Consider the following 26,025-nt stretch of genomic DNA (forward strand, 5'->3'; position numbering starts at 1 on the left):
TTTTGTGTCCTATTTAATAAATGTTGCCAAACGCAGGGCCTCTAAGATTTTTTCCTATGTTTTCTTCAAGAAGTTTTATGTTTTTAGCTCTTACATTTAGGACTATGCTCCATTCTGAGTTAATTTTTGAATATGGTGTGAGGTAAGGGTTGAGATTCAGTTTAAGAAGTACTTTGATGAATGTTCTTGTTTATAGCTTTTCTCATTCTACTTCTTTAACTATTTTCTTAAGATAAAGTCTTAAAAGTAAAACTGTAAGATCAAAGAGCATTCACACTGAAATCTTTGATATATGTTGCCAGACTGGTTTTCAGAAGTTGTACCAATTGGAAAAGAAAACCTCCAGAATGGGAGAAAGTATTTGCAAATCATACATCTAATAAGGGATGTGTATCTAGAGTATATAAAGAACGCTACAAGGCTTCCCTGGTGTCGCAGTGGTTGAGAGTCTGCCTGCCGATGCAGGGGACACGGGTTCGTGCCCCGGTCCGGGAAGATCCCACATGCCGCGGAGCGGCTGGGCCTGTGAGCCATGGCCGCTGGGCCTGCGCGTCTGGAGACTGTGCTCCGCAACGGGAGAGGCCACACAGTGAGAGGCCCACGTACCACAAAAAAAAAAAAAAAAAAAAAGAGAACGCTACAACTCATAAATAAAAAGACAAAACAGCCCAATTAAAAGCAGGCAAAGAACTTGAATAGATATTTCTCCAAAGATATACAGAGGACCAATAAGCACATGAAAAGATGTTCAACACTGTTAATCATCAGAGAACCCTGGTGGTCCAGTGGTTAAGACTTCGCCTTCCAATGCAGGGAATGCAGGTTCAATCCCTGGTCGGGGAGCTAGGATCCCATATGCCTTGCGGCCAAAACACCAAAACATAAAGCAGAAACAGTATTGTAACAAATTCAATAAAGACTTTAAAAAATGGTCCACATCAAAAAAAATCTTTACAAAAAAACCTCCTCACACACACACTGAGATACTGCTTTACACCCACTAGGTTGTGATAAATGTTGGCAAGGGTGTGGAGAGATTGGAATCTTCCTACACTGCTGGTGGGAATGTAAAATAGTGCAGCCTCTGTGGAAAACAGCCTAGTAGTTCCTGAAGAATTGAACATAGGGACTTCCCTGGCGGTCCAGTGGTTAGGACTTCACGCTTCCACTGCAGGGGGTGTGGGTTCAGTCCCTGGTTGGGGAACTAAGATCCCACATGCCCTGTGGCCAAAAATTAAAAAAAAAATTGAACATAGAGGTGCCATTTGCCCCAGCAGTTTCACTCCTAGGTATGTACCTGAGAGAAATGACAGCATATGTCCATGTAAAAACTTGTACACCAATGTTCTTAGTAGCATTATTCGTCGTAACCGAAAGGTGGAAACAGTTAAAATGCCCACCAGCTAATGAATAAATCAACAGAATGTGATATATCCATACAATGGAATATTAGCCATGAAATGGAATGAAGCACTTGCTCTAACATGGATGAACCTTGAAAACATGCTAAGTGGAAGAAGCCAGTCACAAAAAAACCACACATCATATGATTCCAGTTATATGAACTGTGCAGAATGGGCACATATAGAGAAACAGGAAGTGGGGGACTTCCCTGGTGGTCCAGTGGTAAAGAATCCACCTTCCAATGCAGGGGATGGGGGTTCGATCCCTGGTTGGGGAACTAAGATCCCACATGCCGCGGGGCAGCTAAGCAACTACTCAGCTCGCGCGCCACAACTAGAGTCCGCGTGCGGCAAACTACAGACCCCATATGCTCTGGAGCCCTCACGCCACAACTAGAGAGAGAAAACCCACACGCCACAACTAGAGAGAAGCCTGCGCGCCGCAACGAAGACCCAATGCAGCCAAAAAGCTAAATAAAATAAGTAAATACTTGAAAAAAAAAAAAAAAAGCAAGTGGATTAGTAGTTGCTTAGGTTTGGGAGCTGATGACTAAGGGGTACAGCATATTTTTTTGAGGTGGTGAAGATGTTCTAAATTTGATTGTGGTGATAGTTGCACAACTCTGTGAGTACACTAAAAACCATTGAATTGTATGCTTTAAATGAGTGAATTGTTTGTGAATTATGTCCCAATAAAGCTGTTACTCCCTAAAAAGAAAAGGTTTACCAACTAATATTCCCACTAGCAGTGTACAAGGGCCCATTCCCCCACATTCTCCCCAGCTCTGGGTTGTCATTGCTGTAATTTTAAATTTTAAATCAGCTCTATTGAGGTTTAATATGTAAACAATAAAATTCACCCTTTTAAATGCACTGTTATATAATTTTGACAAATGTATTCACACGTGTAATCACTGCAGTCCAGATACAGGACATTTCCATCACCCCAGAAGGTTCCCCCAGACCCTTTCCAGGTATTCCTCCCCATCTGTCTCTCACTATAGATTTGATTTGTCCTGTGTTTTGTGTAAATGGAATCATACAGTATATACACTTTTTGCCTGACTTCTTTTGTTCAGCATATTTTTAAGACTCATCTGTGATGCTACTTGTATCATTATTATTGCATGGATTTGAATGTTTCTGTACCAGCCTTGGTGTGGACGTATATTTTTATTTCTCTTGGGTAAATGCTGGGTCATATGTAAGTGTATGTTTAACTTCATAAGAAACTGCCAAACTGTTTTCCAAAATGGCTGTACCTTGGGGCTTCCCTGGTGGTGCAGTGGTTAAGAATCCGCCTGCCAATGCGGGGGACATGGGTTTGATCCCCGGTCTGGGAAGATCCCACATGCCACGGAGCAGCTAAGCCCGTGCGCCACAACTACTGAGCCTGCGCTCTAGAGCCCACGAGTCACAACTACTGAAGCCCGGGCGCCTAGAGCCTGTGCTCTGCAACAAGAGAAGCCCCTGCTCACCGCAACTAGAGAAAGCCCACACACAGCAACAAAGACCCAATGCAGCCAAAAATAAATAAATTAAATAAATTAATTTTTAAAAATCCTTTTTCAAAATAGCTGTACCTTTACAAAAATTTTGTGTACCATTATTACTGTGCATTCAAAACTCCGTTAATCTGATAGGCCAAATTGTGGTACGCGGGCCTCTCACTGTTATGGCCTCTCCCGTTGCGGAGCACAGGCTCCAGACGCGCAGGCTCAGCGGCCACGGCTCACGGGCCCAGCCGCTCCGCGGCATGTGGGATCTTCCCGGACCGGGGCACGAACCCGTGTCCCCTGCATCGGCAGGCGGACTCTCAACCACTGCGCCACCAGGGAAGCCCTTTCTCTGGTGTTTTAATTTGCATTTCTTTGATCTCTAGTGTGTTTTTTGTTCCCTGAATTTGACCATTTATTTTATATTTGTGAATTTCCTTTTAGTTCTTCCAATTTGCTCTTTCTTTTTTTAGTTGGGATGTGGGTCTTTCCTTTTCCATTTTTTTTCAACTTTTTATTAGAAAAAGATTGTAACAGAAAAGTTGAAATAAAGGCGCAGCCGTCACCTTTCTAACCACCACCTACGCAGCCCACGTTTGCTAGCTTTTGCCGTACTTGCTCTATGTATACGTCTTCTTACTTTCAAATGGCTCAGGAGAAGAAGTTGGAGACATCATGACATTTTATTCCTCATTTCATAACCATTATGTCATTTCATGCCAAAAAATATTAATTTATATAACATGCAGTCTATATTAAAATTTCTCCAGTCAAAATGTCTTTTGTAACTGGTTTTTCTGAATCAGGATTCAGTCAAGGCTTATACTATGCATTTGGTTTTCATCTCTTTAGTCTCTTTTAACATAGAAAAATCATTCTACCTTTTCCCTGTTGGCATCGACTTTTGGAAGTGACCAGTCCAGTTGTCTTGAAAAACGTCCTACATTCCGTATTTGTTTTTTGTTTTGTTTGACGTGTCCCTCTGGGTCCTGTATTTCCTGTAAACCACATGGTAGGCCCCGAAGGCTTGATTACATTTAGGTTCAACATTTTTGATGAGTGTGCTTCACAGATAGTCACGTTGAAGGTACACAGTGTCAGAGTGTCCCACTATTAGTGATACCAAATCTGATCATTTGTTTGCAGGTAACTGCCAGATCTCTTCATTGTAAAGGTATGTTTTTCTCCATGCAATTACTAGGAATTTGGGGAGCTTAACTGATTGCGTAGAACTCCTTATGCAGTAACTTTTCTTCACAGTCTTTGTCTCAGTTTGGCACTGATCTTCTAACTTTGCTTCTTGATTTTTTTGATTTAGAAGAGATTTTTCACTTTTATATATTTAAACGCCCAATAGTACAAGAGATTTCTTTCCAAACGTCCCTTTCCTAAACCCTACTCTCCCCGTTTTTCCTTCCTCTCTCTCTCTCCCCCACACTTTCTCGTTCTGCTTTATTTAAATAACTGGTATGAGAAGCTAGCTCTTCCTCCTTGTCTATCATCTTTTTGGACTACAGATCCAGAAAATTGCACTTAACCCAAATGTGAGGTATGGACGCACTGACTTTCCATAGCTGTCTCTTATTTTTCCAAGAACATAACTGCTGTAGCTGATCACAGCCCTCTGGCAAAGGGGAGGCAACAGTGAGATTGAGACTTCGGTCCTTAAAGCTCCAAACAACCCATGCTCTTACCTTAGCTCCTCTCATCAAAGCTAAGGATGGAGGAGGGAGGGGACCAGAAGTCAAAACTGCTGATACTTTGAGAAAAGACCCTCTTTATTCCTCCTGCTTGAAACGCCTTTTCTCTCCATTCCCTTTCCCTGGTTAACTCCTGCCCATCCTGGAGACTCGGCTCAGGCATCCTTCTTGAGGAAGCTGTCCTGGACCCGCCCTGTGTTTCCATACACTGTACACATGCCTTCGCTCCCTTGAAGGATGACATTTCTGTCTTTCTCATTAGCTTGTAAGGTCCGAGGATTAAGAGCCCGGGACTAGCTTTGTTGCCGAGTCCTCCACACAGAGCCTGACACATCGCAGCCTCTTGACAAATGTTGCTGGGAGGTTTCACTTCCTGGCCTGCAGATGATTTCTCCCGTACCGTTATGGATGCATTTGCTTCCTGGGTGTGAAAGCAAGTGGCGTTGCAGGCTTTTTTTTTTTTTTTTTTCGGTACGTGGGCCTCACTGTTGTGGCCTCTCCCGTTGCAGAGCACAGGCTCCGGACACGCAGGCTCAGCGGCCATGGCTCACGGGCCCAGCCGCTCCGCGGCATGTGGGATCCTCCTGGACCGGGGCACGAACCCGTGTCCCCTGCATCGGCAGGCGGACTCTCAACCACTGCACCACCAGGGAAGCCCTGCAGGCTTTTTTTGAGAGATGTATTTCTCTGTACCTTATAAAGAGCTGAGGAATGAAAACTCTGGCCTTTCCCTTTTTAAATGTTCCAGCTGCCTTCTAGCTGCCTTCTCATCATTCTAGGGTAATCGTTTCTCACTTGGTACCTTTCATTATTCTTTATTCTTCTAGAGTCATAGAATTATGGGCTTTGAACTGAAAGAGGCTTACCCTTCAGCAACACAACCTAAAATATAAACCCACAGACCTGTCCACTTTCTCCTGGAGCACCTGCAGGGTTTAGAACTGCATCCTCAGCATTCCTTCTCGGGTTTTTCCTCTCTCCCTCCAGCCCTCTCCCAGGTTTCCCCTCGCTGGTCTGCCTGAGTGGTGCTTGATAAGGGACATTGCTGTGAAGGGGGCCTGAGAGCCGCGGTTAGGGGTGAGTGATCAGTTCCCGGTGGTGTTTTTTCTTGCTCAGGAGGCTGGGAGTGCAGAGAATGGGAGGCTTCAGTTCCTGTTCAAGAGCTGTTAGCCTTTTCTACTACGTAGATACTCGTCTGTGGTGGAGAGTGAAATAGTGCTAATAAAAAAAGAGAGACAGTTGTATCTGTGCCGCCGATACTGGTGGGATTCGATTGCGTTTTCATTGAAGAACCGCGTATCTAATCTCTAAATGGTAGTTCTCTCTGGCTCTCAAGGACCTTTGCTCATCACCCACCCCTAACAGTCATTCTTTCTTTGTCCCCTGAGTCGAGTTGCTGGGAGGGAGGCTTGGCTGCTGTGGCCTAGAGGCCTTTAATTGTGCTTTATCACAGCCCAGGGTCAGAACAGTTCTGAACATCATGGGGAATGTCAGCTGGATGCATTAGTCCATTTTATTGAGAACCTCCTGTGTTCCAGACCCTGTTAGTCCATTCTAAATACCTTCTTTGTTTAATTCTTACCACAGCTCTGTGAAATAGGTTGTTTTTCTTTTCCCCAAAGAAAGTGAAGTTCAGAAAGGCCAGATGTCTGTGCGAGGCGGCATGGCTGGCAGGTGGGCAGGTCACAGGGTGGTTAGGAAAGCGTCATTCTGAGTAAAAAGCTTCTACTGTACTTCAGAGTCAGCCCTAATCGGGAGGCACGTGGTGTTTCCACCCGTGAAGGTGGCCTGGCCTGAGATTCTGTTGATAGATGAATTTTTATTACATCAGGACAGCACAGTGGACAGGATCAGATTTCCTCAGTAAAATCTGGAATTTTGACATCAGATGAATCAGATGTTATCCTTCTTCCTTATGCCAAGAAAGTGTAGCTGCCCCTTGCAATAATATGAAGACTCTGCAACTTTACAGTTAAAAATCCTCGTAAATGGTTGGCTTTAGGTTTCGTTCACAGGTATCTCTCCCCCTACTCCTCCTCTACCAAAATGTACACTGGTCCCCAAAGATCTGTGGAATAAGAAGCACAAAATCTCTTTGCCATTTGGTTCAGTCTGTCGTTATCGCACAAGCTCCCACCTGGCCCATTTGTTGATTTTGTGTGTGAATGTGGAGGGAATAACTCAGCATAACAGGGACTTCAATTTTGAGAAAATAAAATGTTCATCACTTTTTGAGTTGACTTTTTCCCCTGCTCTGTAGTTTGTTGAATTATTTTGCCTTAAATATTCTCATTTTATTTTTGTCTGTTTTCCCAGGAGGCCTTGAAACAGGGAAATGAGAGAGATAAGTTACCCTGACCTTGATTTTTATAGCACTGTAGTAACTAAAGGTGTGTCTACCCTCTCATGGAGCCATAAAAAACACACTTTTCTTTTCTTTTCTTTTTAAGCATTTGCAACAGCAGTTAAGATGGGAAATAACTATGCGGCTGGGTTCATAACATATAAAGGTCTGAGGTTAAAATTGGGATATGATAATAAGTCAAAACTTCTTTTTATCTTTCACCGCTGTTTTTAAGTTTGGCTTTATGAGTAACAAGTTGTTGCTTCTGACAGAAAGGGCATAGTGAAAATAAGTATATCAAAAAGGGAAAATGTAGGTATTTTGAATGTGATAAAGACGTAATATTTACGTATGTCTCAGGAGACAGTGTCAGCAGAGGGATGTTCGTCTCAGCTGGGTCGGTGTGGAGATGTACAGCGTTACTGAAGCAGAGACCAGTCTGATGAGATCATCTAGCTTGCCTTCGATTTAGTGGGTTTGTCTCCAGCTCTCCTGCTCATCCCCAAAGGTTGGAAGGTTAGCAGGTTGATTAAAAAGCAGGCATGGGAGAAGGATGAGAAGAGGGAGACATTTAGGGTGACAACTGATTCTCAGCAGCAGACGGAAGGGAAATTCTCTTTAGCTGGCAGAGGTAGAACAGATTTTATTTTGGAACGTCTCTTAGGGGAAGAGGGCTGTGCAGAGTTTTTTATTTGTTTGTATTGCTTTTTAAAGTCCCCCTCCTCAGAGATAAGCCAGAAGTCTGTGGTTGTGGTGGGGTGTTGCAGACCTTTCTGGTCCCTCTTCTGCTTAATGGTAGCTGGTGTTACCCTAACACCCCTCTACTATGGGTGCCTCTCAAGTGTATTCTTTAGGGCCAGCCTCTCCCTTTCTGGGGAGGGGTACAGTTCTAGACCCTATGAACTGGAAAGGAAGTTGGAGTAAGCTAATTCAGTTCTCTCTCATCTAAAAAAGGGAAAGTGAGGCCAGGGCGAAGAAATGACTTGTGGAGCAGAGATGGCGTCACATTGCTATTCAGCGTCAGAACTGGGGCTGCAGCGCTGGGGCCTGCCACCTGGTTTTGTCTTGTTCAGTTTCTATTAAGACCCTTCATTTTCATCTAGGTGTCTTCTCTAAAATGAAGCAAGCCTGGAAAAAGTAACAATCAGTTAATTTACAAAGCCCTGTGGTCTGATTTTGAATGTTGGGGGGAAGAGAAGGGAGGTGGAATATGGGGGGAAGATAAACCGAGAACAAACGGACAATAACACATCCATGTGAGAGTCTGGAGTTCAGGCCAAGGGGAATTTCAGTGTGCATGACGGGGGGCGGGGCTGAGAGGGGAAGGGACTGTCAGGGGGCGGTACTGACGGGGGGAGGGACTGTCGGGGGTGGGGGAGGACTGATGGGGCAGGAACAAATGGGAGGGAGTGCCGGGGCAGGGACACACAGGGAAGGGGCTGACGGGTGACGGGGAGGGGCTGGCAGGGGCAGGGGCTGACGGGGGAGGGCCGCTGGAAGGGTCCTAGAAGGGTTGGGAGGTGTGGGCCGGGCCAGGGGCTGGAGTGGGGCTGGGGGGGCGGGGCCCGAGGGAAGAGGGTTTTCGCTGTGGAGTTCCCTCAGCACCGACTGTGCGGTGGCGTTTTGCTGGGCTCGGGGGGGAGGTACTGGTGAGCAAAACAGACGGAGTTGTTACCCCCCCCATGGAAAATGCAGTCGGTTGTGGAGACACACTGTCAGCAGACACACACACAGGCAGTCGCAGATTGTGGTAGGTACAGGGTGTTGTGAGAGGTCGTAGCCAACTAACTCATTTACCTTGAGAACCATCCAGGAGGGAGACAGGGAAGGTGAATGAGGTTCTTGTTTAACCCAGACACGTGCAGCTTCGGGGCTCTACTGGGATGAATACGCAGGGATTCTCTTCTCTCTAACAAGCAGGGCAACCCCTGAAGGAGTCTCAGTGGGGGAGAGAGATGAACAGATACGGGTTGTCCAGGTCATTCTGGCCTCCTGGGTGGGTGGGTAGGGGGGGAGGCAGGAGGGGAGGAGCCCAAAGAGGAAGCCTGGCGGAGTTTGGCAGGGACCCGTGTACACCCTGCCTCCCGGCTCCCCCTCCCCTAGCTTTTGCCCCACACCACTGAGAACCTCCGGACACCGCAGGCCTGTGGTCACCGCAGGCCTGTGGTCGCCTGCCTGTCTGTCATTCTCCGGAGCATATAAGCTCCACGAGGCTAGGGACTTGGTTTTGTTCACTGCTCTGCACCTAGGACAGTCCTAGATAACAGATTTGGGTGGATGAATCAGGGTAGTGTCACAAAGAAAGTGGTATTTGAGCCAGATTAATCTGGCTACAGTATTCATGCTGTGTATAGCCCATGTGCAGCCTGAAAACGTTCTAGTTCTTACCATCAACCCGTTTCTGGTGTTAAGCACTGTTTTACACAGGGCATTATGGTAGGTACTACAGAGAATTAACGATTGGCTTCAGCTTCTGGCCCCAGAAAGGTTAGAATTTGTTAGGTGTACCCAGAGCAACTTCAGTTAATTTACCCGTAATGTCACTGTGATCCTAGTTACGTTGTCAAAGTTATTGTCAAAGGTTTGAAGTTTCAAATTCAATAAAGAACAGATTCCATGGTTTTTTTTTAATAGCCAACGTTGACTTTTAAAAAAGGACCCAGTGCTTTTTAAAGCCTATTTATAGGTCTTGGCTACCCGTAGGATGTTACCTTATCCTTTGAAATGCATCAGACAGCTTCAGATTTCTCTGCCTTTTAAGTAGGTTATGTAGCTGGCGGTGCCTCAAAAATGGCTAATAATGGTGATACTAACAAAGTTGTTTCTTGCCAGTCTTCCTAGGAAACTCAGAAACATTTGCAAGCGTGATCTATTTCTGTTATATCTCTGGCAGCCAGTTTCTTGACTCCAGGTGTGTACTCTGGCCGGAGACCTCTGTTAATTTACTTCCTCTTTACACCAGGAGATGGGGTGGAGTTCTTCCACTCTTTACATAAAAGTCTTAACCTTGGTGAATACTTGAACCTATTAATTACCTTTTCCTGTACGTGGATGAAAGTGCTAGGGAAAGGCTGTATTCTTTGCAGGTAGTTGGTTATTCCTGGTACTGAATATAATAGAAACCTCTCACTTATATCTGTGGGTTGGCCACTTTGATCCGGGTGAGGGTGGCAGTTACCATATCAGCTGCGCGTGCTGTGCTGAATACAATAAAGTGTGAATAGTGCTTGTGTTTGGGTGTGTAACTATGTGATTTTGTTTTGTTTTGCTGGCTTCACTTTTTAAACTTTCTTTTGACATTATTCTGCGTATTATGATTAGAAATGCGAAGGACGTTTATGAAGAAAATTACAGAAGACAGCTTCAGGTTTTTAAAAAAACCTATTTTTAAATAGGTTAAGTTGTTCGAATAAGTAGAGAAACATAGGCCAGTCTAGGATGGAGATGACCCAGCTGGAATGGTCAGTGGTGGACACACACTGTGTAGTGTATTTGTTAAGTGCAACTCCAATCAAAATGCCAGAATAGTTTTCTTTTGAGATTTGACAACGTGATTGTAAAGTTGGAACATGGAGGAATAAATAGGCAAAGATTCTAAAATTTGTTTTAAAAAATGATGGGGCCAGGGACTTCCCTGGTGGCCCAGTGGGTAAGACTTCACGCTCCCAGTGCAGGGGGCCTGGGTTCGATCCCTGGTCAGGGAACTAGATCCCACATGCATGCCACAACTAAGAGTTCACATGCCACAGCTAAGAAGTCCACATGCCACAACTAAGAAGTCCTCATGCCTCAACTAAGAAGTCTGCATGCTGCAACTAAGAGCCGGGGCAGCCAAAATAAATAAATAAAATTTTTTTTTAAATGCTGGGGACTAACGCTACCTAGGTAGTAAAGTATATCACAGATTTATAGTTATTAAATCACTGTAATACTGAGACAGGATTTGACACGAATCAGTGATATGAGGCCCCAGAACAGACCCTAGTGTATATTATAATTTAATATATGTTAATGGAAGTGTCATAAATTAGTGAGGGAAGATGAGATAATCAGATAGCCTTTCGGAATTTATTTTGGTGAGCTGTATAAAGAACTAAATTGATTTTTCCCCCAGATGAGTCAGAGTTAAATGTAAAAAGTAAAACCATTTAAAACATAGGCACAAAACACCAAAAGAACTGGGGTGCTCAGAAGTGGTCCCAGGTATTATATATGAGAATGTGGTGTATGATGGCGATGGTTTTTTAGTCTAACAGGGGAAGAATGAATTACTGAGTGAATAAATAGGTGGGAACCATTGACTGAAGCAGGATCCCAGTATCTTCATGAAACCAAAACAACTTTCAGATGGAGCAAAGGATGTGAAAGGTGAAGCTATGAAAGAACTAGAAGAAAACATAGATAAGTGTTTTCACAGTCTTGGGATGGAAAAGCCCTTTTAATTATGACACAAAAGATAGAAACATAAAAGAAAGGACTTTAAAATTTTGATTGCATTAATGAACAATGTCAACTAAAACAATAACAACAAAAACTCACCATACATTAAAAAGCTAAGTAGAGTAAAAAAGCGAAACAAAGCACATCAGAAATAGTCGAGGCAAAGATAAATAGTCAAGACGGACACGTTAACTCTGCCATGTGTGTGGCAGACATTTCCACCAAATTAAGAGCTTTCAAACAACAGAAACCGAGCAGAAGACATGCAGACAGTTAACATTAAAAAATCCAATGGCCAGTAAACATAAAAAATACTAATAAGTGGGAACTAAAAATTAGTGATCTAAATTTTTGTTTGTAAGATTAGCAGACACTGGGACTTCCCTGGTGGTTCAGTGGTTGAGACTTCGCCTTCCAATGCAAGGGGTGCGGGTTGGATCTCTGGTCAGGGAGCTGAGATCCCACATGCCTCAGGACCAAAAAACCAAAACATAAAACAGAAGCAATATTGTAACAAATTCAATAAAGACTTTAAAAATGGTCCACATCAAAAAAAAAATCTTTAAATAACTAATTTGAGTAATTGTTTGGGGAAGTAGGTACTATTCACTGCTATTAGGAGTGTAAATTAGTATAAACCTTGAAAGATTCTTTGACTATTACAAAATTATAAATGTACAAATACCCTCTGATTCAGCTTTCCAATTTCTAGGAATTTATCTCACAGAAACAGTCGTGCAGTTGCACAAAAATGTAAGTAGCAGTATGGTCATCGGAGCAGTATGTTTATAATAGTGAAAAACAGAAACAATGTATGTCCATTAATATAAACGAATCCTATTTATTGAAAAGTGGTTAAGTAGATTGTGATAAATGTATATAATGGAATATTTTGTAACCAATAAAAGCTGTATACAACTATAATAAGATGTCCATGACCGTAAGTGAATTATAAAACAAAATAATTCCATATATTTAAATACTTTTCTCATATGTTTTAATCTGAATAAATACACACATATATACATAATCTAATAAATATATATTGTAAGGATTTAGGGCCAACTACAAAGTGGCAGAGAGTAGTCCACAAGACTCCCTTTTTTTTTTGGGCATGTGTCGCAGCTCGTGGGATCTTAGTTCCCCGACCTGGGATTGAACCTGGGCCCACGGCATAAAAGCGTGGAGTCCTAACCACTGGACTGCCGGGGAATTTCCCAAGACTTCCCTCACTTCTAACACCAATTGCAAGTTCCCAAAACCATCCTCAGGTTCTGTAATTGCTAGAAGGACTCACAGAACTCACTGAACACTGTTATGCTCATGCTTACAGTTTATCTCAGGGACAAGATTCAGATTAAATCAGCCAAGGGAAGCCATGCGTAGGGCAGAGTCCAAGAGGGGTCCAAATGTGGTGCATCTGGTTGTCCTCTCCCAGTGGACGGCGTTACCTCCCTCCGGCCACGATGTGTGATGCTGTCAACCAGGGAAGCTCACCTGAGTTTTTGGTCTTCAGAGTTTCTATGGGGGCCGGATCACTGTCTGTGTGGCTGGCCTCTAGTCTCCAGACCCTCCAGAGATGGCTGATACCTTTAGTCATGGGTTCCTCTGGAGATTAGAACTGACACCCCCTGCTCCAGAGCCCCCATTGTAATTACATAGTGAGGTTGTCCTGTGGCCAAAGCCCCAGGCAAACGCAGATACTCCTGTTGGGCAGGACATTCCAGCGGCCTAGAGGTTACCCCTCAGGAGATGAGGGCAAGGGCTAGACTTCTCTTTGAATAAGGTTATTTCTTCACTACACAATGTTATCACCAAAATTTAAACAATAGTGATCTCAAGGTGGTGGAATTGCACGTGACTTTGCTTTTGTTCTTTGTACTGTTCTGTGTTGTTTGAATTTTCTTTCAATGTGAGTATATAATTTATTTAAAAATCAGATAAGACTAAAAAGGCTAAAAAAGAGATTAAAATGAAAAGTAAATCTCTGGATAGGGTGGGTGGGCAGGCAGGGAAGCAATAAAAGAAATTCTAAAGACCAGTAGATATGACTACACAAAAATATAACCTACTTATTCAAAGACATGCTATAAAAAGAAGTAAAAACCAAAACCTAGGGGAAACATTGGCAGAAATATCACAAAGCGTTAATATCATTAATATTATAGTATTACCAATATAAAATAGCAAGAAAAAAACAACTGACACTTCAACGGATGGTGAAAACTGAATAAGATCTGTCGTCTAAGTAACAACGTTCCCAAAGCTGGTTTCCTGGTTTTGAGGTTGTGCTACATCTAGAGAAGGTGCCACCACTGGGGAAGGCTGGGCAAAGGGTCCATGGGACGCTTTGTACTATTTTTTTTTTACTTCCTGTGAGTGTATAATTATTTCAAAATAAAAAGTTTTTTAGAAGACAGAAGGCACAGACAGCTCATAAAGTAAAAGAGACACATAGCTAATACGCAGATTTTTAAAAGCATTTTATTAACAAGTGATGCAGTTGAAGTGAGACACCACTTTTTCCCGTTGTAGGCCTGGTCCCATCCTCAGTCTAGAGGAGTCGGGAACACCCTGGGTTCTGGATTCAAGTTTACTCTCCTGGCAAATAGACATATGGTTATGGCTTTAACTGGTGCCCTGCCCAGCATCTCTGCTCCTGCCTGAAAGGCCAGTGGTGGCTCAAATCGGACAGGAAACTCCAGGCTTTAACACTCAGGAACATGCCCAAGACTCAACTTCAGTGTTCAGCAACATGCCGCAGATTTGGGCAGCACTTATTCTGCACCAGGCCCAGTCCTTTCACGCCTCCTGTGGTCCCCAGCTCTCCTGTCGGGGAGGGGACATCGGCACCCTTTTTACCAAAGGCGGGGCTCTGACAGCTCCCGTTGTCACCAGCCCAGAGCCACTCTTTCCCACCGCCACTCTCTTTCCTCATTTGCTTGGGAATGGTGTAAGCATGGCGGTGTCTGTCCCCAGGTGGGAGGCTGGGACACGGGAGGGAGCACTCCCAGCAGGGACACATGTCACTGTCCTTCACAGTCAGGGCAAAGGGGGTCACCGCTGCGGCTAGCCTGATTTTGCCTCTTTCAACTCCGTCATGGTGCTCTAATTTTTGATGGTCATATAAGTGATTACTCCCTGCTTTTTACACAAAACAGACAATCACAGTCCTCACAAACATGCTCACACATGTGAGCAGACGCACACCTAGACACACTAGCACACCCACACACGCACTCTCTCACGCACACACCATACATACCACACACACACACCACACTGTACCCACATACCCACACACACACACATGCATGCCCCACACACAAACCACACGCACACACCCCTTGTCAGCAGGACAGACCTGGAATGAGGACCTTGGGAGCCCACATTTCTGCCTTGCTGCCAGCGCCCTCTGATCCTGCTTCTCCAATACGACTTTCTTTGAATGTTAAAAAAGAAAACAAGATGCCAAGTGACCCAGGTGGAGGATGAATTTGGGGTGCAGGAGAGAGGACCCACGCCTGGGCATGGGAGCAGGGCCTGAAAACCTCACAGGCTTTCTCCGGGTGGAGACTCTGCTTGGGCAGGTGGCCCAGGGCGGAGGGCCCGTGGCTCCAGGGCGGTTCCATTGAACACGGTGCCCTCCTCCTGCCATGCCGCTCGCAGGGCCGCTCCCCACGCCGTGGCTCCTCAATGAACCTTTGTCTGTCTGGAGCCTGTTAGTTTTGGCTCCTAGCAGCCTGTGGAACCAGGCCCAGATCCCAGGGAAAGCCAATAGAGACCGCTCTTTTGAAGAAAAAGAATCGGAGTCCTGGAATAGAGAGACCAGTCTGAGCATTATTCATCCAGTCACTCATTAAAGAAACCACTTATTAGCTATTATCCTCATATTTGGATCTGGTGCACAAAACTGACTTGTATACAAGTTTTATATCTGCTCATGTGATTAATTTCCTTCCCCAGTTAACTAGAAGCCCTATAAAGTCTTGGACTATACCTGGTCTTTTTCCCTTGTTTATTTTGAAAAAATAATACATTCCTGTGTTATATTTAAACACTAAAAAAATGGTAAACAGTGAAAACTAACTCTCTGACTGAGCCCCCTTAATTCTGCGATTCAGCTCTCCAACGGAAATCACTGCTTCACTGTTACCTGTTTCTTGTGTATCTTTCCTGAGAGTGACTGGTTGTCTTCCTCCCTCCTTCTCCCTCCCTTCCTGTGTGTGTGTGTGTCTGTGTGCATATCTCCCTGCTGCAAATACAAATGGTGGCCATTCTGTATATCTTGCACCTTGCTTTTCTTTCTCACTGAATACATCTTGCAGATCTTGCCTGTACATCAGCACATATAAATGTGTGTTGTTCCCAGCTTTCTGCTCCCACAAACACTACTGCAGTTTAATGTCTTCTATTTATGACTTTGTGCCCACGTGCAAATGCGTCTACAGACTCAACTCCTAACAGTGGAATCGTGAGTCAGAGGGATGTGGCTTTGAAATGTTGATAGACAGTTGCCCGCTTGCCCTCCAACAAAGGTCACAGTTGTTTTTGCCCATCATCATGTCCCCAGTGCCAATGTAATGATCAGACCTCTCTCCCTTAACCAGAATTCTGAGCCGATTGGGAAATAAAACTGGAGTCAGTTCACACCAGCACTCTTCACAGTGGCCAAAACGTCAAACAACCCAAGTGTCCATCAGCAGATGAAAGAATAAACAAAATGTGGTCTCGCCATCCAGTGGAATATGATGCAGCCATAAAAAGGAAGTACTGATACATGCTACAATGTGGATGACCCTTGAAACTATTGTGCTACGTTAAAGAAGCCAGACATAAAAGGCCACATATTTTATCATTCTGTTTATGTGAAACGTCCAGAAGAAAGAAATCCATAGAAACAGAAAGTAGATTAGTAGTTGCCAGAGGCCAGGGGGAAAGTAGTGGGGAATGACCGCTAGTAGGTACAGGGCTTCCTTTGGGGGTGATGAAAACAGCACTGAAACGAGGTAGCAGCTATGGCTGCACAGCATTGTGAACGTACTGAATGCCACTGAATTGTACATTTTTAAATGGTCAAAATAGTAACTTTTATGTTACATGTATTTTACACAACAAAAAAGATTCAGCAGATGCTGGCTAAATTATTCTCCGTATTGTTGATCAAGCTGAGGATGTGGCTTATAAGGGAACCCCAGACTGTCTTTCCAGGCAGCCCGGGACTAAGAGAGACCTCCCTGACCCCAGGCTCTCTCTGTAGGAGCAGAACAGGAGGGGCCTGGGCCCTCAGTGGGCAGCTTTCCCACAAGAGGAAAGGAGAAGGGCCTGGCCCCCCATGTCAGTGCTGCTTTCCACACTCCGTAGCTCACCCACTCCACCTAGCTGGGAGGGAGTAAGGGGGAGACAGGCCTAGGAATGTTTTTGTTTGTTTGTTTTATTTTATTATTATTTTAAAAATTTATTTATTTTATTTTTGGCTCCATTGGGTCTTCATTGCTGCCTGTGGGCTTTCTCTAGTTGCGGCGAGCAGGGGCTACTCTTCGTTGCGGTGCGTGGGCTTCTCATTGCGGTGGCTTCTCTTGTTGAGGTGCACAGGCTCTAGGCACACGGGCTTCAATAGTTGTGGCACGTGGGCTCAGCAGTTGTAGCTCGCGGGCTCTAGAGCACAGGCTCAGTAGTTGTGGCACGTGGGCTTAGTTGCTCTGCGGCATGTGGGATCTTCCTGGACCAGGGCTCGAACCCGTGTCCCCTGCATTGGCAGGCGGATTCTTAACCACTGCACCACCAGGGAAGTCCAGTAAGTATCTATTCGAATTATAGTTTTGTCTGAGTGTATGCCCAGGAGTGGGATTGCAGGATCATATGGTAGTTCTACTCTTAGTTTTTTGAGGAACCTCCATACTGTTGTACATAGTGGCTGCACCAATTTACATTCCCACCAACAGTGTAGGAGGGTTCCCTTTTCTCCACACCCTCTCCAGCATTTATTATTTGTAGACTTTTTAATGATGACCATTCTGACTGGTGTGAGGTCATACCTCATTGTAGTTTTGATTTGCATTTCTCTAATAATTAACGACGATGAGCATCTTTTCATGTGCCTGTTGGCCATCTGTATGTCTTCTTTGGAGAAATGTCTGTTTAGGTCTTCTGTCCATTTTTCGATTGGGTTGTTTGTTTTTTTGTTATTGAATTGTAGGAGCTGTTTATATATTTTAGAAATTAAGCCCTTGTCAGTCACATCATTTGCAAATATTTTCTCTCAGTCTGTAGGATGTCTTTTTTTTTTTTTTTTTCGGTACGCGGGCCTCTCACTGTTGTGGCCTCTCCCGTTGTGGAGCACAGGCTTCGGACGCCCAGGCTCAGCGGCCATGGCTCACGGGACCAGGTGTTCCGTGGCATGTGGGATCTTCCCAGGGCACGAACCCGTATCTCTTCATTGGCAGGCAGACTCTCAACCACTGCACCACCAGGGAAGCCCTGTAGGATGTCTTTTTGTTTTGTTTATGGTTTTCTTTGTGGTGCAAAAGCTTATAAGTTTGATTAGGTCCCATTTGTTTATTTTTGTTTTTATTTCTATTGCCTTGGGAGACTGGCCTAGGAAAACACTGGTATGATTTATGTCAGAGAATGTTTTGCCTGTGCTCTCTTCTAGCAGTTTTATGGTGTCTTGTCTTATATTTAAGTCTTTAAGGCATTGTGAGTTTATTTTTGTGTATGGTGTGAAGGTGTGTTCTAGCTTCATTGATATACATGCGGCTGTACAACTTTCCCAACAGCACTTGCTGAAGAGACTGTCTTTTCCCCATTGTATATTCTTGCCTCCTTTGTCAAAGATTAATTGCCCATAGGTGTATGGGTTATTTCTGGGCACTCTGTTCTGTTCCATTGATCCATGTGTCTGTTTTTATGCCAATACCACGCTGTTTTGATTACTGTAGCTTTGTAGTATTGTCTGAAGTCAGGGACGCTTATGCTTCCTTTGTTCTTTTTCCTCAGGATTGCTTTGGCAATTCTGGGTCTTTTATGGTTCCATATAAATTTTAGGATTGTTTGTTCTAGTTCTGTGAAAAATGCCATGGATATTTTGATAGGTATTGCATTAAATATGTATAGTGCTTTGGGTAGTATAGGCCTTGGAACGTTTTGCCCGTGGGTTTCCAGGAAGCATCAGGAATGGTGAAGAAGTATTGCCTCACAAGCAAATGTGGTTGCATGACCAAATGAAAGGACTCCACCACTGTCTGGGCCCCACACCGGTAGACCCCAGAACCGTTGCCTGCTTTCTTTTGGAGAGATGGTCTGGCCAGGAATTAGGACCTGGGACCTAATCCTACCTGGGACCAACAGAACCCCAAATTCCCGCCCCAGTCTCACTCTCCCCCGTTCTTCTTAATTCCAGCTCCTCCCTGTGCAAGGCTTGCATTTTAATTTTCATTCCAAAGCAGTCTCTTGCCAGACCTCTGAAAAATTCAGTTTGCTCGTTCCACCCAATGGCAGTTTTGAGAGAGACTTTTGTTGTGCTGTAGACTTCCTGCCCGTGTCATGAACCTGTCTTCTAGGAAGGGCTGCCGTGGCAGGGTGGGGATGAAGGTTTTTCTTTATGGAAAAGTTTACTACTCAGTAATTCCATATTTAATCGCACCTCCCACGTGCCAGGCACTGTGCTGGGATGAGTCAGACCCAGACCCTGGCCTTCCCAGAGTAAGACTGGGAGAGTGGGGGGTGAATCAGGGTCATTGTTCTGATCAGGAAGCTGGTGTGTGTGTGTGGGTTCCCAGGCGTTTAAGGAGGTGGGGTTGGGAGGCAAGGCTGGAGGAGATCTTGCCAGTGGTCTTAGAAATTTTGATAATGTGTTTCTGGTAACACTTTATTTTATTTTAAAGATTTTTTTGATGTGGACCATTTTTCAAGTCTTTATTGAATTTGTTACAATACTGCTTCTGTTTTATGTTTTGGTTTTTTGGCCCCAAGCCATGTGGGATCTTAGCTCCCCAACCAGGGGTTGAACCCTCACCCCCTGCATTGGAAGGCAAAGTCCTAACACTGGACCCCCAGGAAAGTCCCAATGGTAACACTTTAAAGAAGGAATATGGCAGAAATCTGAGTTAGACTAAGAAGTATCCCAATCAGCCGTGTCTGGAAGCCGAGTGAAGCTGGGACGGGGCTGAGGGGAGCAGGAATCCGATCATGGCTGCTTTGTGGGCGTCCTGCTCAAGGGAGCTCCACCAAGGAGCCGCACGGTCCCTTTTAGAACTCTTTGGAGCAGCCTTTCCTGTATGTTCCGTGGGAAACTAGACTTGGGGTACCTCCATAGAAAGGGTCCCAGTCCTTGTCTTCGGATGTCTGTATAGGGAATGTCTCCTCACCCCGTTGAAGATTGACAGTGACATCAGCACATCAAAGGCTCCAGGGAGCCCATCAGTAAGGAAACGTCTCTCCACCTCTGCGGGCACTTTAGGTTTTGGCTTTGGTTGCAGACTTACTTCTTTGCGTTGGTTGAGCGCCGCCTGTTGGCTGTTGAGATATTACAGAAGCCTCAGTTGATGGGTGATAGCAGTTGGAAATAAACATCAAGGAAGAGGGAAACATCCCAGCAGTTGAGGAGGAAGAAGATGAGAAGCCCAAACTATACCCTATCAGATTTGGTTTCTAGCCTCCAGGGTTTGATCTCTCTCTGAATCTTCCCACCCGCTTCGTGGTAAGTAATTGAAGCTGTTGCCGTTGTCTGACTTCTCTGAGAAGATGCTCTATGCTCACATCAGCCACTTTGTCTTAAGTAACAAAGCAGGAGTAAGGGTGGGTTTATATTAAGCCCGGTGGTCAGTCCTTAACAGAATGTTGCAGGGGACTTCCCTGGCGGTCCAGAGGTTAGGACTCTGCGCTTCCACTGCAGGGGGCACGGGTTCGATCCCTGGTCAGGGAACTAAGATCCCACATGCCGTGCGGTGCGGCCAAAAAAAAAAAAAAACCACAGTAACGGAACGTTGCAGGACTCCAGAGTTTCTCCCCACAGGAGTCCTCGTTTTCCATCCCATCTCTTCTCCTGCTTCTGTCCTCGGCAGCTGTCTGCAGGTGGCAGATGCCGGGTCAGGATTCTGGTCCTGCTAGACACACAGAGAAAGTGGTGTTTGAATCCTGACCTTCAACATAAGGAAGCTGTCAATTATAGAGAAGTTTTGTTTTCCCTTAAGGAAATAAAAAAGTAGGGAGGGTTTTCTGTTTTGTTTTGTTTTCTTCTGGAACAGGCAGGAACACCCTGCCTGGCTAGACAGCGGGTTGCTGGAAGATCTTTCAGAGGAGGGGAAAGAGGGTTGGTTTGCCCAGAGGCGGGACCAATATACTCTGGTGTATACTCTGCCCTCCAGACTGGCCTAGAAGCATCCCCCCGCCTCCCCCTCCCCCCAGCTCCTGCCATTCTGGGTGTTTTCTACGGCCTTGACCGGACCTGTGTTGCTGTCCTGAGGGCTGTCAAGCCAGGCAGAAGGACCAGCACAGGCCTTTCTGCCTCTCCTTGGTTTAGCTGAAGTTTTCTCATCCTCTGGGCCTCAGCTGAGATGTTACCTTCTCCAGAACGCCTCTTGTGACTGCTCAGGCAGGGTTAGTTATGCCGACTGTGTTCCCACAGCCCTTTGCTCTTGTTCGAGGCACGCAGCACGTAGGCAGGACTCATGCCTCAGCAGCTCATGTGCTCCATGAGGGCCGGGACCTCATCCGCTTCACCCATCCTTTTCCTCCCCTCCTAGCGTGTGCACGACACACAGTAGGTCCTCAACGCTTGTCGAGTGAGTAGATGGACCCAGGCCTGCCTTCCGGGCCCTGAGGAAGCGAGTGGCTCTGCAGCTGTGCGGGGGTCAAGGCTGACCTTTGCCCTGGTCTCTGCTCGCTGGTGTTGAGAGGGGTCCCGTGGGTGTCACCTTTTCTTCCTGTGGGGAGGAGGCACCCCACGACAGTGGTGGCAAACACGAAAGAGAGGACTTTTCAAGTCAGGAAGTGTTAAAAGCCAGGCCTTCGGAAAATAACTTAAATCCAGATCACTGAGGTGGTTATTAATAGCTTACCTTTACATTTTACCTTAGGGTTTACCTGTCCTGTGTGTCTAAGAATGTGTGCGTGTGCGTGTGCGTGTGTGTGTGTGTGTGTGTGTGTGTGTGTACATTTAATCCTTATTAAAACACTCTGGAGGCAATGGTGTTATTGTAATTTTACCCAGGAAACTGGTGTGTCAGAGAAATTAAGTGACTGTGAAAGTTCACAGCCAGTACGCAGTCGTGCCACAGAGGCTCAGAAACACTGGGCTGCTGGCTGTTAAACGTAGGTGACAGCTGGGGTGGAAGTGCCTTTGGACCGGGGAGAGGTGGGAGGAGGAAGGCGTGTGACGGGCTTGAAACCCCTGACCCTTTGAGCTGAGGTGGCTTCTGTCTGTCTGTCCCTCAGATTCTCAAAGGACTTGCTGTGACGTTTCCTCTGGGGGTGGGTCACAGCCTTCCTCCAAAGCCTGGGCCAGTGCTGGGTTGACTTGCGGGGGGGGCGTGAGGTTTGCCAGGTGCACCGCCAGGGGCTTCTGCTTGATAAACCAGGTGTTTGGGTTCAGGGAGTGTTTATCGCTCAGGCAGTGCGTCTTTGAAGACCCCAGATGTTGTGACTGCTTGTCACATGGAATTTCTGGGTGGGTTTGGAGAAGGGGCAGGGCTGTGGCCTGCAGTGATGTAGAACCCACAGAACCCCCTTTGTATGGACCAGTGACCGTGCCTTGCCCATCTCAAGCCATCTGAAGAGGGGAAGCCCTTTGCCAGCTGCTCAAAGGTGGCTCCTGGCACAGCCCTTGAAAAACTAAACTATTGAGAAGCCTGTGCCACCAGGCAGCATTCCTTGCCTGCCGTTAGCTTTGTTTGCAAGGGCCGTTTAAGTCATTCAGTGAAGAATTATTACACGAGCCCCTGCCCTGTGCCAAGTTCTGTGCTGGGTGCTTCAGATGAGGATGCCGGAAGGGCCCTCCCCTCGAGAAGCTGCAGTCTAGTGGCAGGAGGTGTGGGGACACATTGCTACACGGGGAGTGGATGAGTGCTGTCTTTGAGGTGTGAACAGTGCTCAGGGGTCCTGAAGGGATTGGCGGCAGCCTGGGAGAGGCCGGCGCCGGCTCGGAGGGGATGATGTTTGAGCATCATTTGGAAGGATGAGTGGGTGGCCAGGGGCGGAGGGAGGTCTGTGCAGAGTGAGGAACGCAAGCACAGGGGCCTGGAGGCAGGAGAGGGCCCCGCAGGTTCTGAGGCCAGTGGGACGTTTGTGTGCCTGGACTGTAAGTGCCTCAGGGGGACTGGTGGCAAAGGAGGTGGCCGAGACCAGGTTCAAGCGGGCTGGCTTTCGTTCGGTGGTCAGCAGATTTCTTTTTTCCTTCCCCCAACTTTACTGAGATAAAATTGACATATAACGTTGTTTAAGTTTAAGGTGTACAACGTGATGATTTGATACACGTATGAGGCAAAATCAGCAGATTTTTAACTTTTAATTATGGAAAATTTTAAAGATATTCGAAAGTAGACAGAATAGGTTAGTGAACCCCGTGTAGCATCACCTCACTCCAGCAGTTACCAACCCATGGCCGATCCTGATTCCTCCATACCAACACCATTGCCCCCTGTACCCCATCCGTATCACTTTGAAGAAATCCTAAAGTGCCTTGTGTATCCTATCAAGCCTAGCCTGTGGCTTGCATGGGTTAATCCAGAGTTTTGAGGCCTGGAAGGATTGGGAGGCACTTTGTGATTTCATTCCATTTTCAGAGAAACCACTGAGTTTCCCCTCTTCATTGTACCTTTCAGTGGGAAGTTGGTGTCTCCGAAGTGGAAGAATTTCAAGGGCCTGAAGCTCCAGTGGAGAGACAAGATCCGGCTCAACAATGCCATCTGGCGGGCATGGTACATGCAGTGTAAGTGCCGTGTGGCTGGGCCGGAGACCCTCCAGGTTCTGCCACCAGGAGGCCTTTGCACCTCGGGGCCCCGGAGCCTGCTCTTGTAACATTGTGTGTCAAACAGAAGTCTCTCTCGGGCCATGTGCGTCCAAATCCGAGTGAACTGGACCCTTATTGCCATCGGCACTGGGGGCCCAGCCAAGCGTCTGCAGGAGGCAGAAGTGTAGGCCGATTGCTCCCAACCTAGTGTGCTCAGTGTTGTAAAGGCAGAGGAGGAGGGACGGGTGTACAGCCGAGAGGTGACATTTGGAGAGTCGGGGAACAGTTCCTGTTTTCAGCAGGTCTGAGACGATGCCGGCCCAGGCTGCGTCCTGTGTCCAGCTGGCTTGGGTACAGGTGGGTCTGGTGACTTCTACAGGAGATCGGCGTGCTCGGGGTCCCCTAGGCTCAGGCCGGTGTTTCTCTTGATCAGCCAGACTCCCTTTCTTGCCCACACATCACTGCCAGACTCTTTTCCTTGGACCTGGACCCCTTTATTTCCCTGAAATCTCATTTTCCAAGGGAAGGAGAAGGAAAGAACCCTTAAGGGTCCCCCCGAGGGGCGGGGTGTGAACAGAAGAGGCGGAGCTCCTGCGGGGGTCTCTGCCGCAGTGACGCTGTCTCACCCTCTCCCCGCCCAGATTTGGAGAAGCGCAAGAACCCCGTGTGCCACTTTGTCACTCCGCTGGACGGCTCTGTGGAAGTGGACGAGCACCGGCGGCCAGAGGTACTTGGCATGTGATGGGCCCTCACTCGGGAGGAGGTGACTCACAAGGGTGGGACCGAGGGCTCTGGGTCCCGCAGAGGGAGGACGCAGGACAGGGTGCTGGGGCTGTGCTGTCCTGGCAGCTGTTTTGACCCTGAGAAGCAATGGCGATGCGGAGGGCAGGTGGCCTCTGACACCCCACAGAGGCTCCCGCCTTCTCAGACCGGGCTGACCCAGGGACTGAGGGGGTCCTCCAACCGGGACTTACCCTCTACTTTCTTTTAATGTCAGTATTTCTCTGGAAGTCAACGGGGAGGGAATCTTTTTTTCTTTTTTAAAATTTTTATTTATTTTTGGCTGCGTTGGGTCTTTGTTGCTGTGCGCGGGCTTTCTCTAGTTGCGGCGAGTGGGGGCTACTTTTCGTTGTAGTGCGCGGGCTTCTCACTGCGGTGGCTTCTCTTGTTGTGGAGCACGGGCTCTAGGTGTGCGGGCTTCAGTGGCTGTGGCTCGCGGGCTCAGTAGCTGTGGCTCGTGGGCTCTAGAGCACAGGCTCAGTAGTTGTGGCGCACGGGCTTAGTTGCTCCGCAGCATGTGGGATCTTCCCGGACCAGGGCTCGAACCCATGGACCCTGAGTTGGCAGGCAGATTCTTAACCACTGTGCCACCAGGGATGTCCCACGGGGAGGGATCTTGACTCCTTACAAGGCAGGCATCTTTAACTCTTAAAGAATGAACTCGAGATCTTTATATACTGAGAGGGAAAGATGTTGAAAAAATAGTAAACGAATAAAAGCAAGTTGCACAACAGTATTGGAGTATCTTCAGGTGAATTTTTTAAAGCGTGTGTCTGTGTGATTGTACATGCATAGGAAATGTCTTGAAGGATATACAGAAATTGTTTCCTCGTGGGATTAGAGTGAGGAGGAGGAAAGACTCTTCTTTCACTTTTTACTCTTCTGCATCTTTTTAGCTTTGTCCAAGCATGTCTCACTGTTACCATGAAAAGGGGAAAACTTGGAAAGTAACCTAATGAAAGACAGTTGGGAGCCATAGGACATGATCTGGTGTTAGTATTAAGGAATATCACTTTTTTTTGTCTGGTAATAATATTGCATTATTCACGGTGAACATTCTTCACTGTCAGAAACACACAGTGAAGTATTCTTGGGTGAAATTATGTGGGATTTATGATAGGATATCTGGGACTTGCTTTAATATTTTCTAGCCATTAAAAAAAATAAAGGAATCTGAAAGTGAGGTGGGCTCTCGGAGGCCGTCGTGAACGCCTCGTCACCAGAGGTCTTCAAGGCTGCTGTGGAAGGGGCTCCCCGCCCTGCACAGTGGGGAGGCTGAACTGTATCTTAGAGGTCACTTTCCACCTGAACCTTCTGTGACGGACTGTTTGTTTTCACCCTTTGGAAACGTGGCGGAGGCTAAGGGCATTTGAGAGCTAGCCTGGGTCTCTGGAGGTTCTTCCAGCGCCGGGAACTCTGTGCTTCTCCCCTGCCAGGCACTCTGTCTGACCCCTGCTCCGGTCCAGCCTCCAGGACCTGGGCCCCCGAAGCCCCCTGGGTTATCGTGGGCCATGAAATGAAAGCTCCCCTTCACTCAGAGGCCGGGCGTGGCCCAGCAGAGGCGGGACGCACTCTGTGGACGAAGCCGCAGGCAGGCAGCCTGCTTCTCGGAGCTGGACTGCCCGGACCCGACTTCCAGAGACAGACACCTGCTTCTTGGCAGGGCGGCTCTTCCAGCGCCCCTGCTCACTCTGCCCTGCGTCTCCCCACAGGCCATCACCACGGAAGGGAAGTACTGGAAAAGCCGCATTGAGATCGTGATCCGGGAGTATCACAAGTGGAGAACCTACTTCAAGAAAAGGGTATCTGGCTCGGGCTCCAAAGAGAGCACGTTCAGGAAGCCCCGTAGGGGAGGGAAGAAGTGAGCCCGGATTCAGAACACTGGCCCCCAAGGCTGTGGCCCGGAGCTGGC

At 46.7% G+C, this 26,025-nt stretch overlaps 1 protein-coding gene across 4 annotated transcripts in view; it reads left to right on the top strand.

Annotated features, from left to right (window-relative positions):
- The window catches only part of MLXIP (MLX interacting protein), a 60,203-nt gene that overhangs the window by 19,297 nt on the left and 14,881 nt on the right, over positions 1-26,025 (top strand). For all 4 annotated transcript variants that reach the window (XR_010933371.1, XM_067700985.1, XM_067700987.1 and 1 more), the window contains exons 2-4: positions 23,206-23,312; positions 23,975-24,060; positions 25,826-25,915. Coding sequence is in view for 3 of the 4 variants with exons in the window: in XM_067700985.1 (XP_067557086.1) it covers positions 23,206-23,312; positions 23,975-24,060; positions 25,826-25,915 (283 nt within the window). In the remaining variant the exon portion in view is untranslated. The remainder of the gene's footprint in view (positions 1-23,205; positions 23,313-23,974; positions 24,061-25,825; positions 25,916-26,025) is intronic.

The sequence above is a fragment of the Pseudorca crassidens genome, chromosome 12 (genome assembly GCF_039906515.1).
Source record: "Pseudorca crassidens isolate mPseCra1 chromosome 12, mPseCra1.hap1, whole genome shotgun sequence".
In the NCBI taxonomy this organism is placed as follows: Eukaryota; Metazoa; Chordata; class Mammalia; order Artiodactyla; family Delphinidae; genus Pseudorca; species Pseudorca crassidens.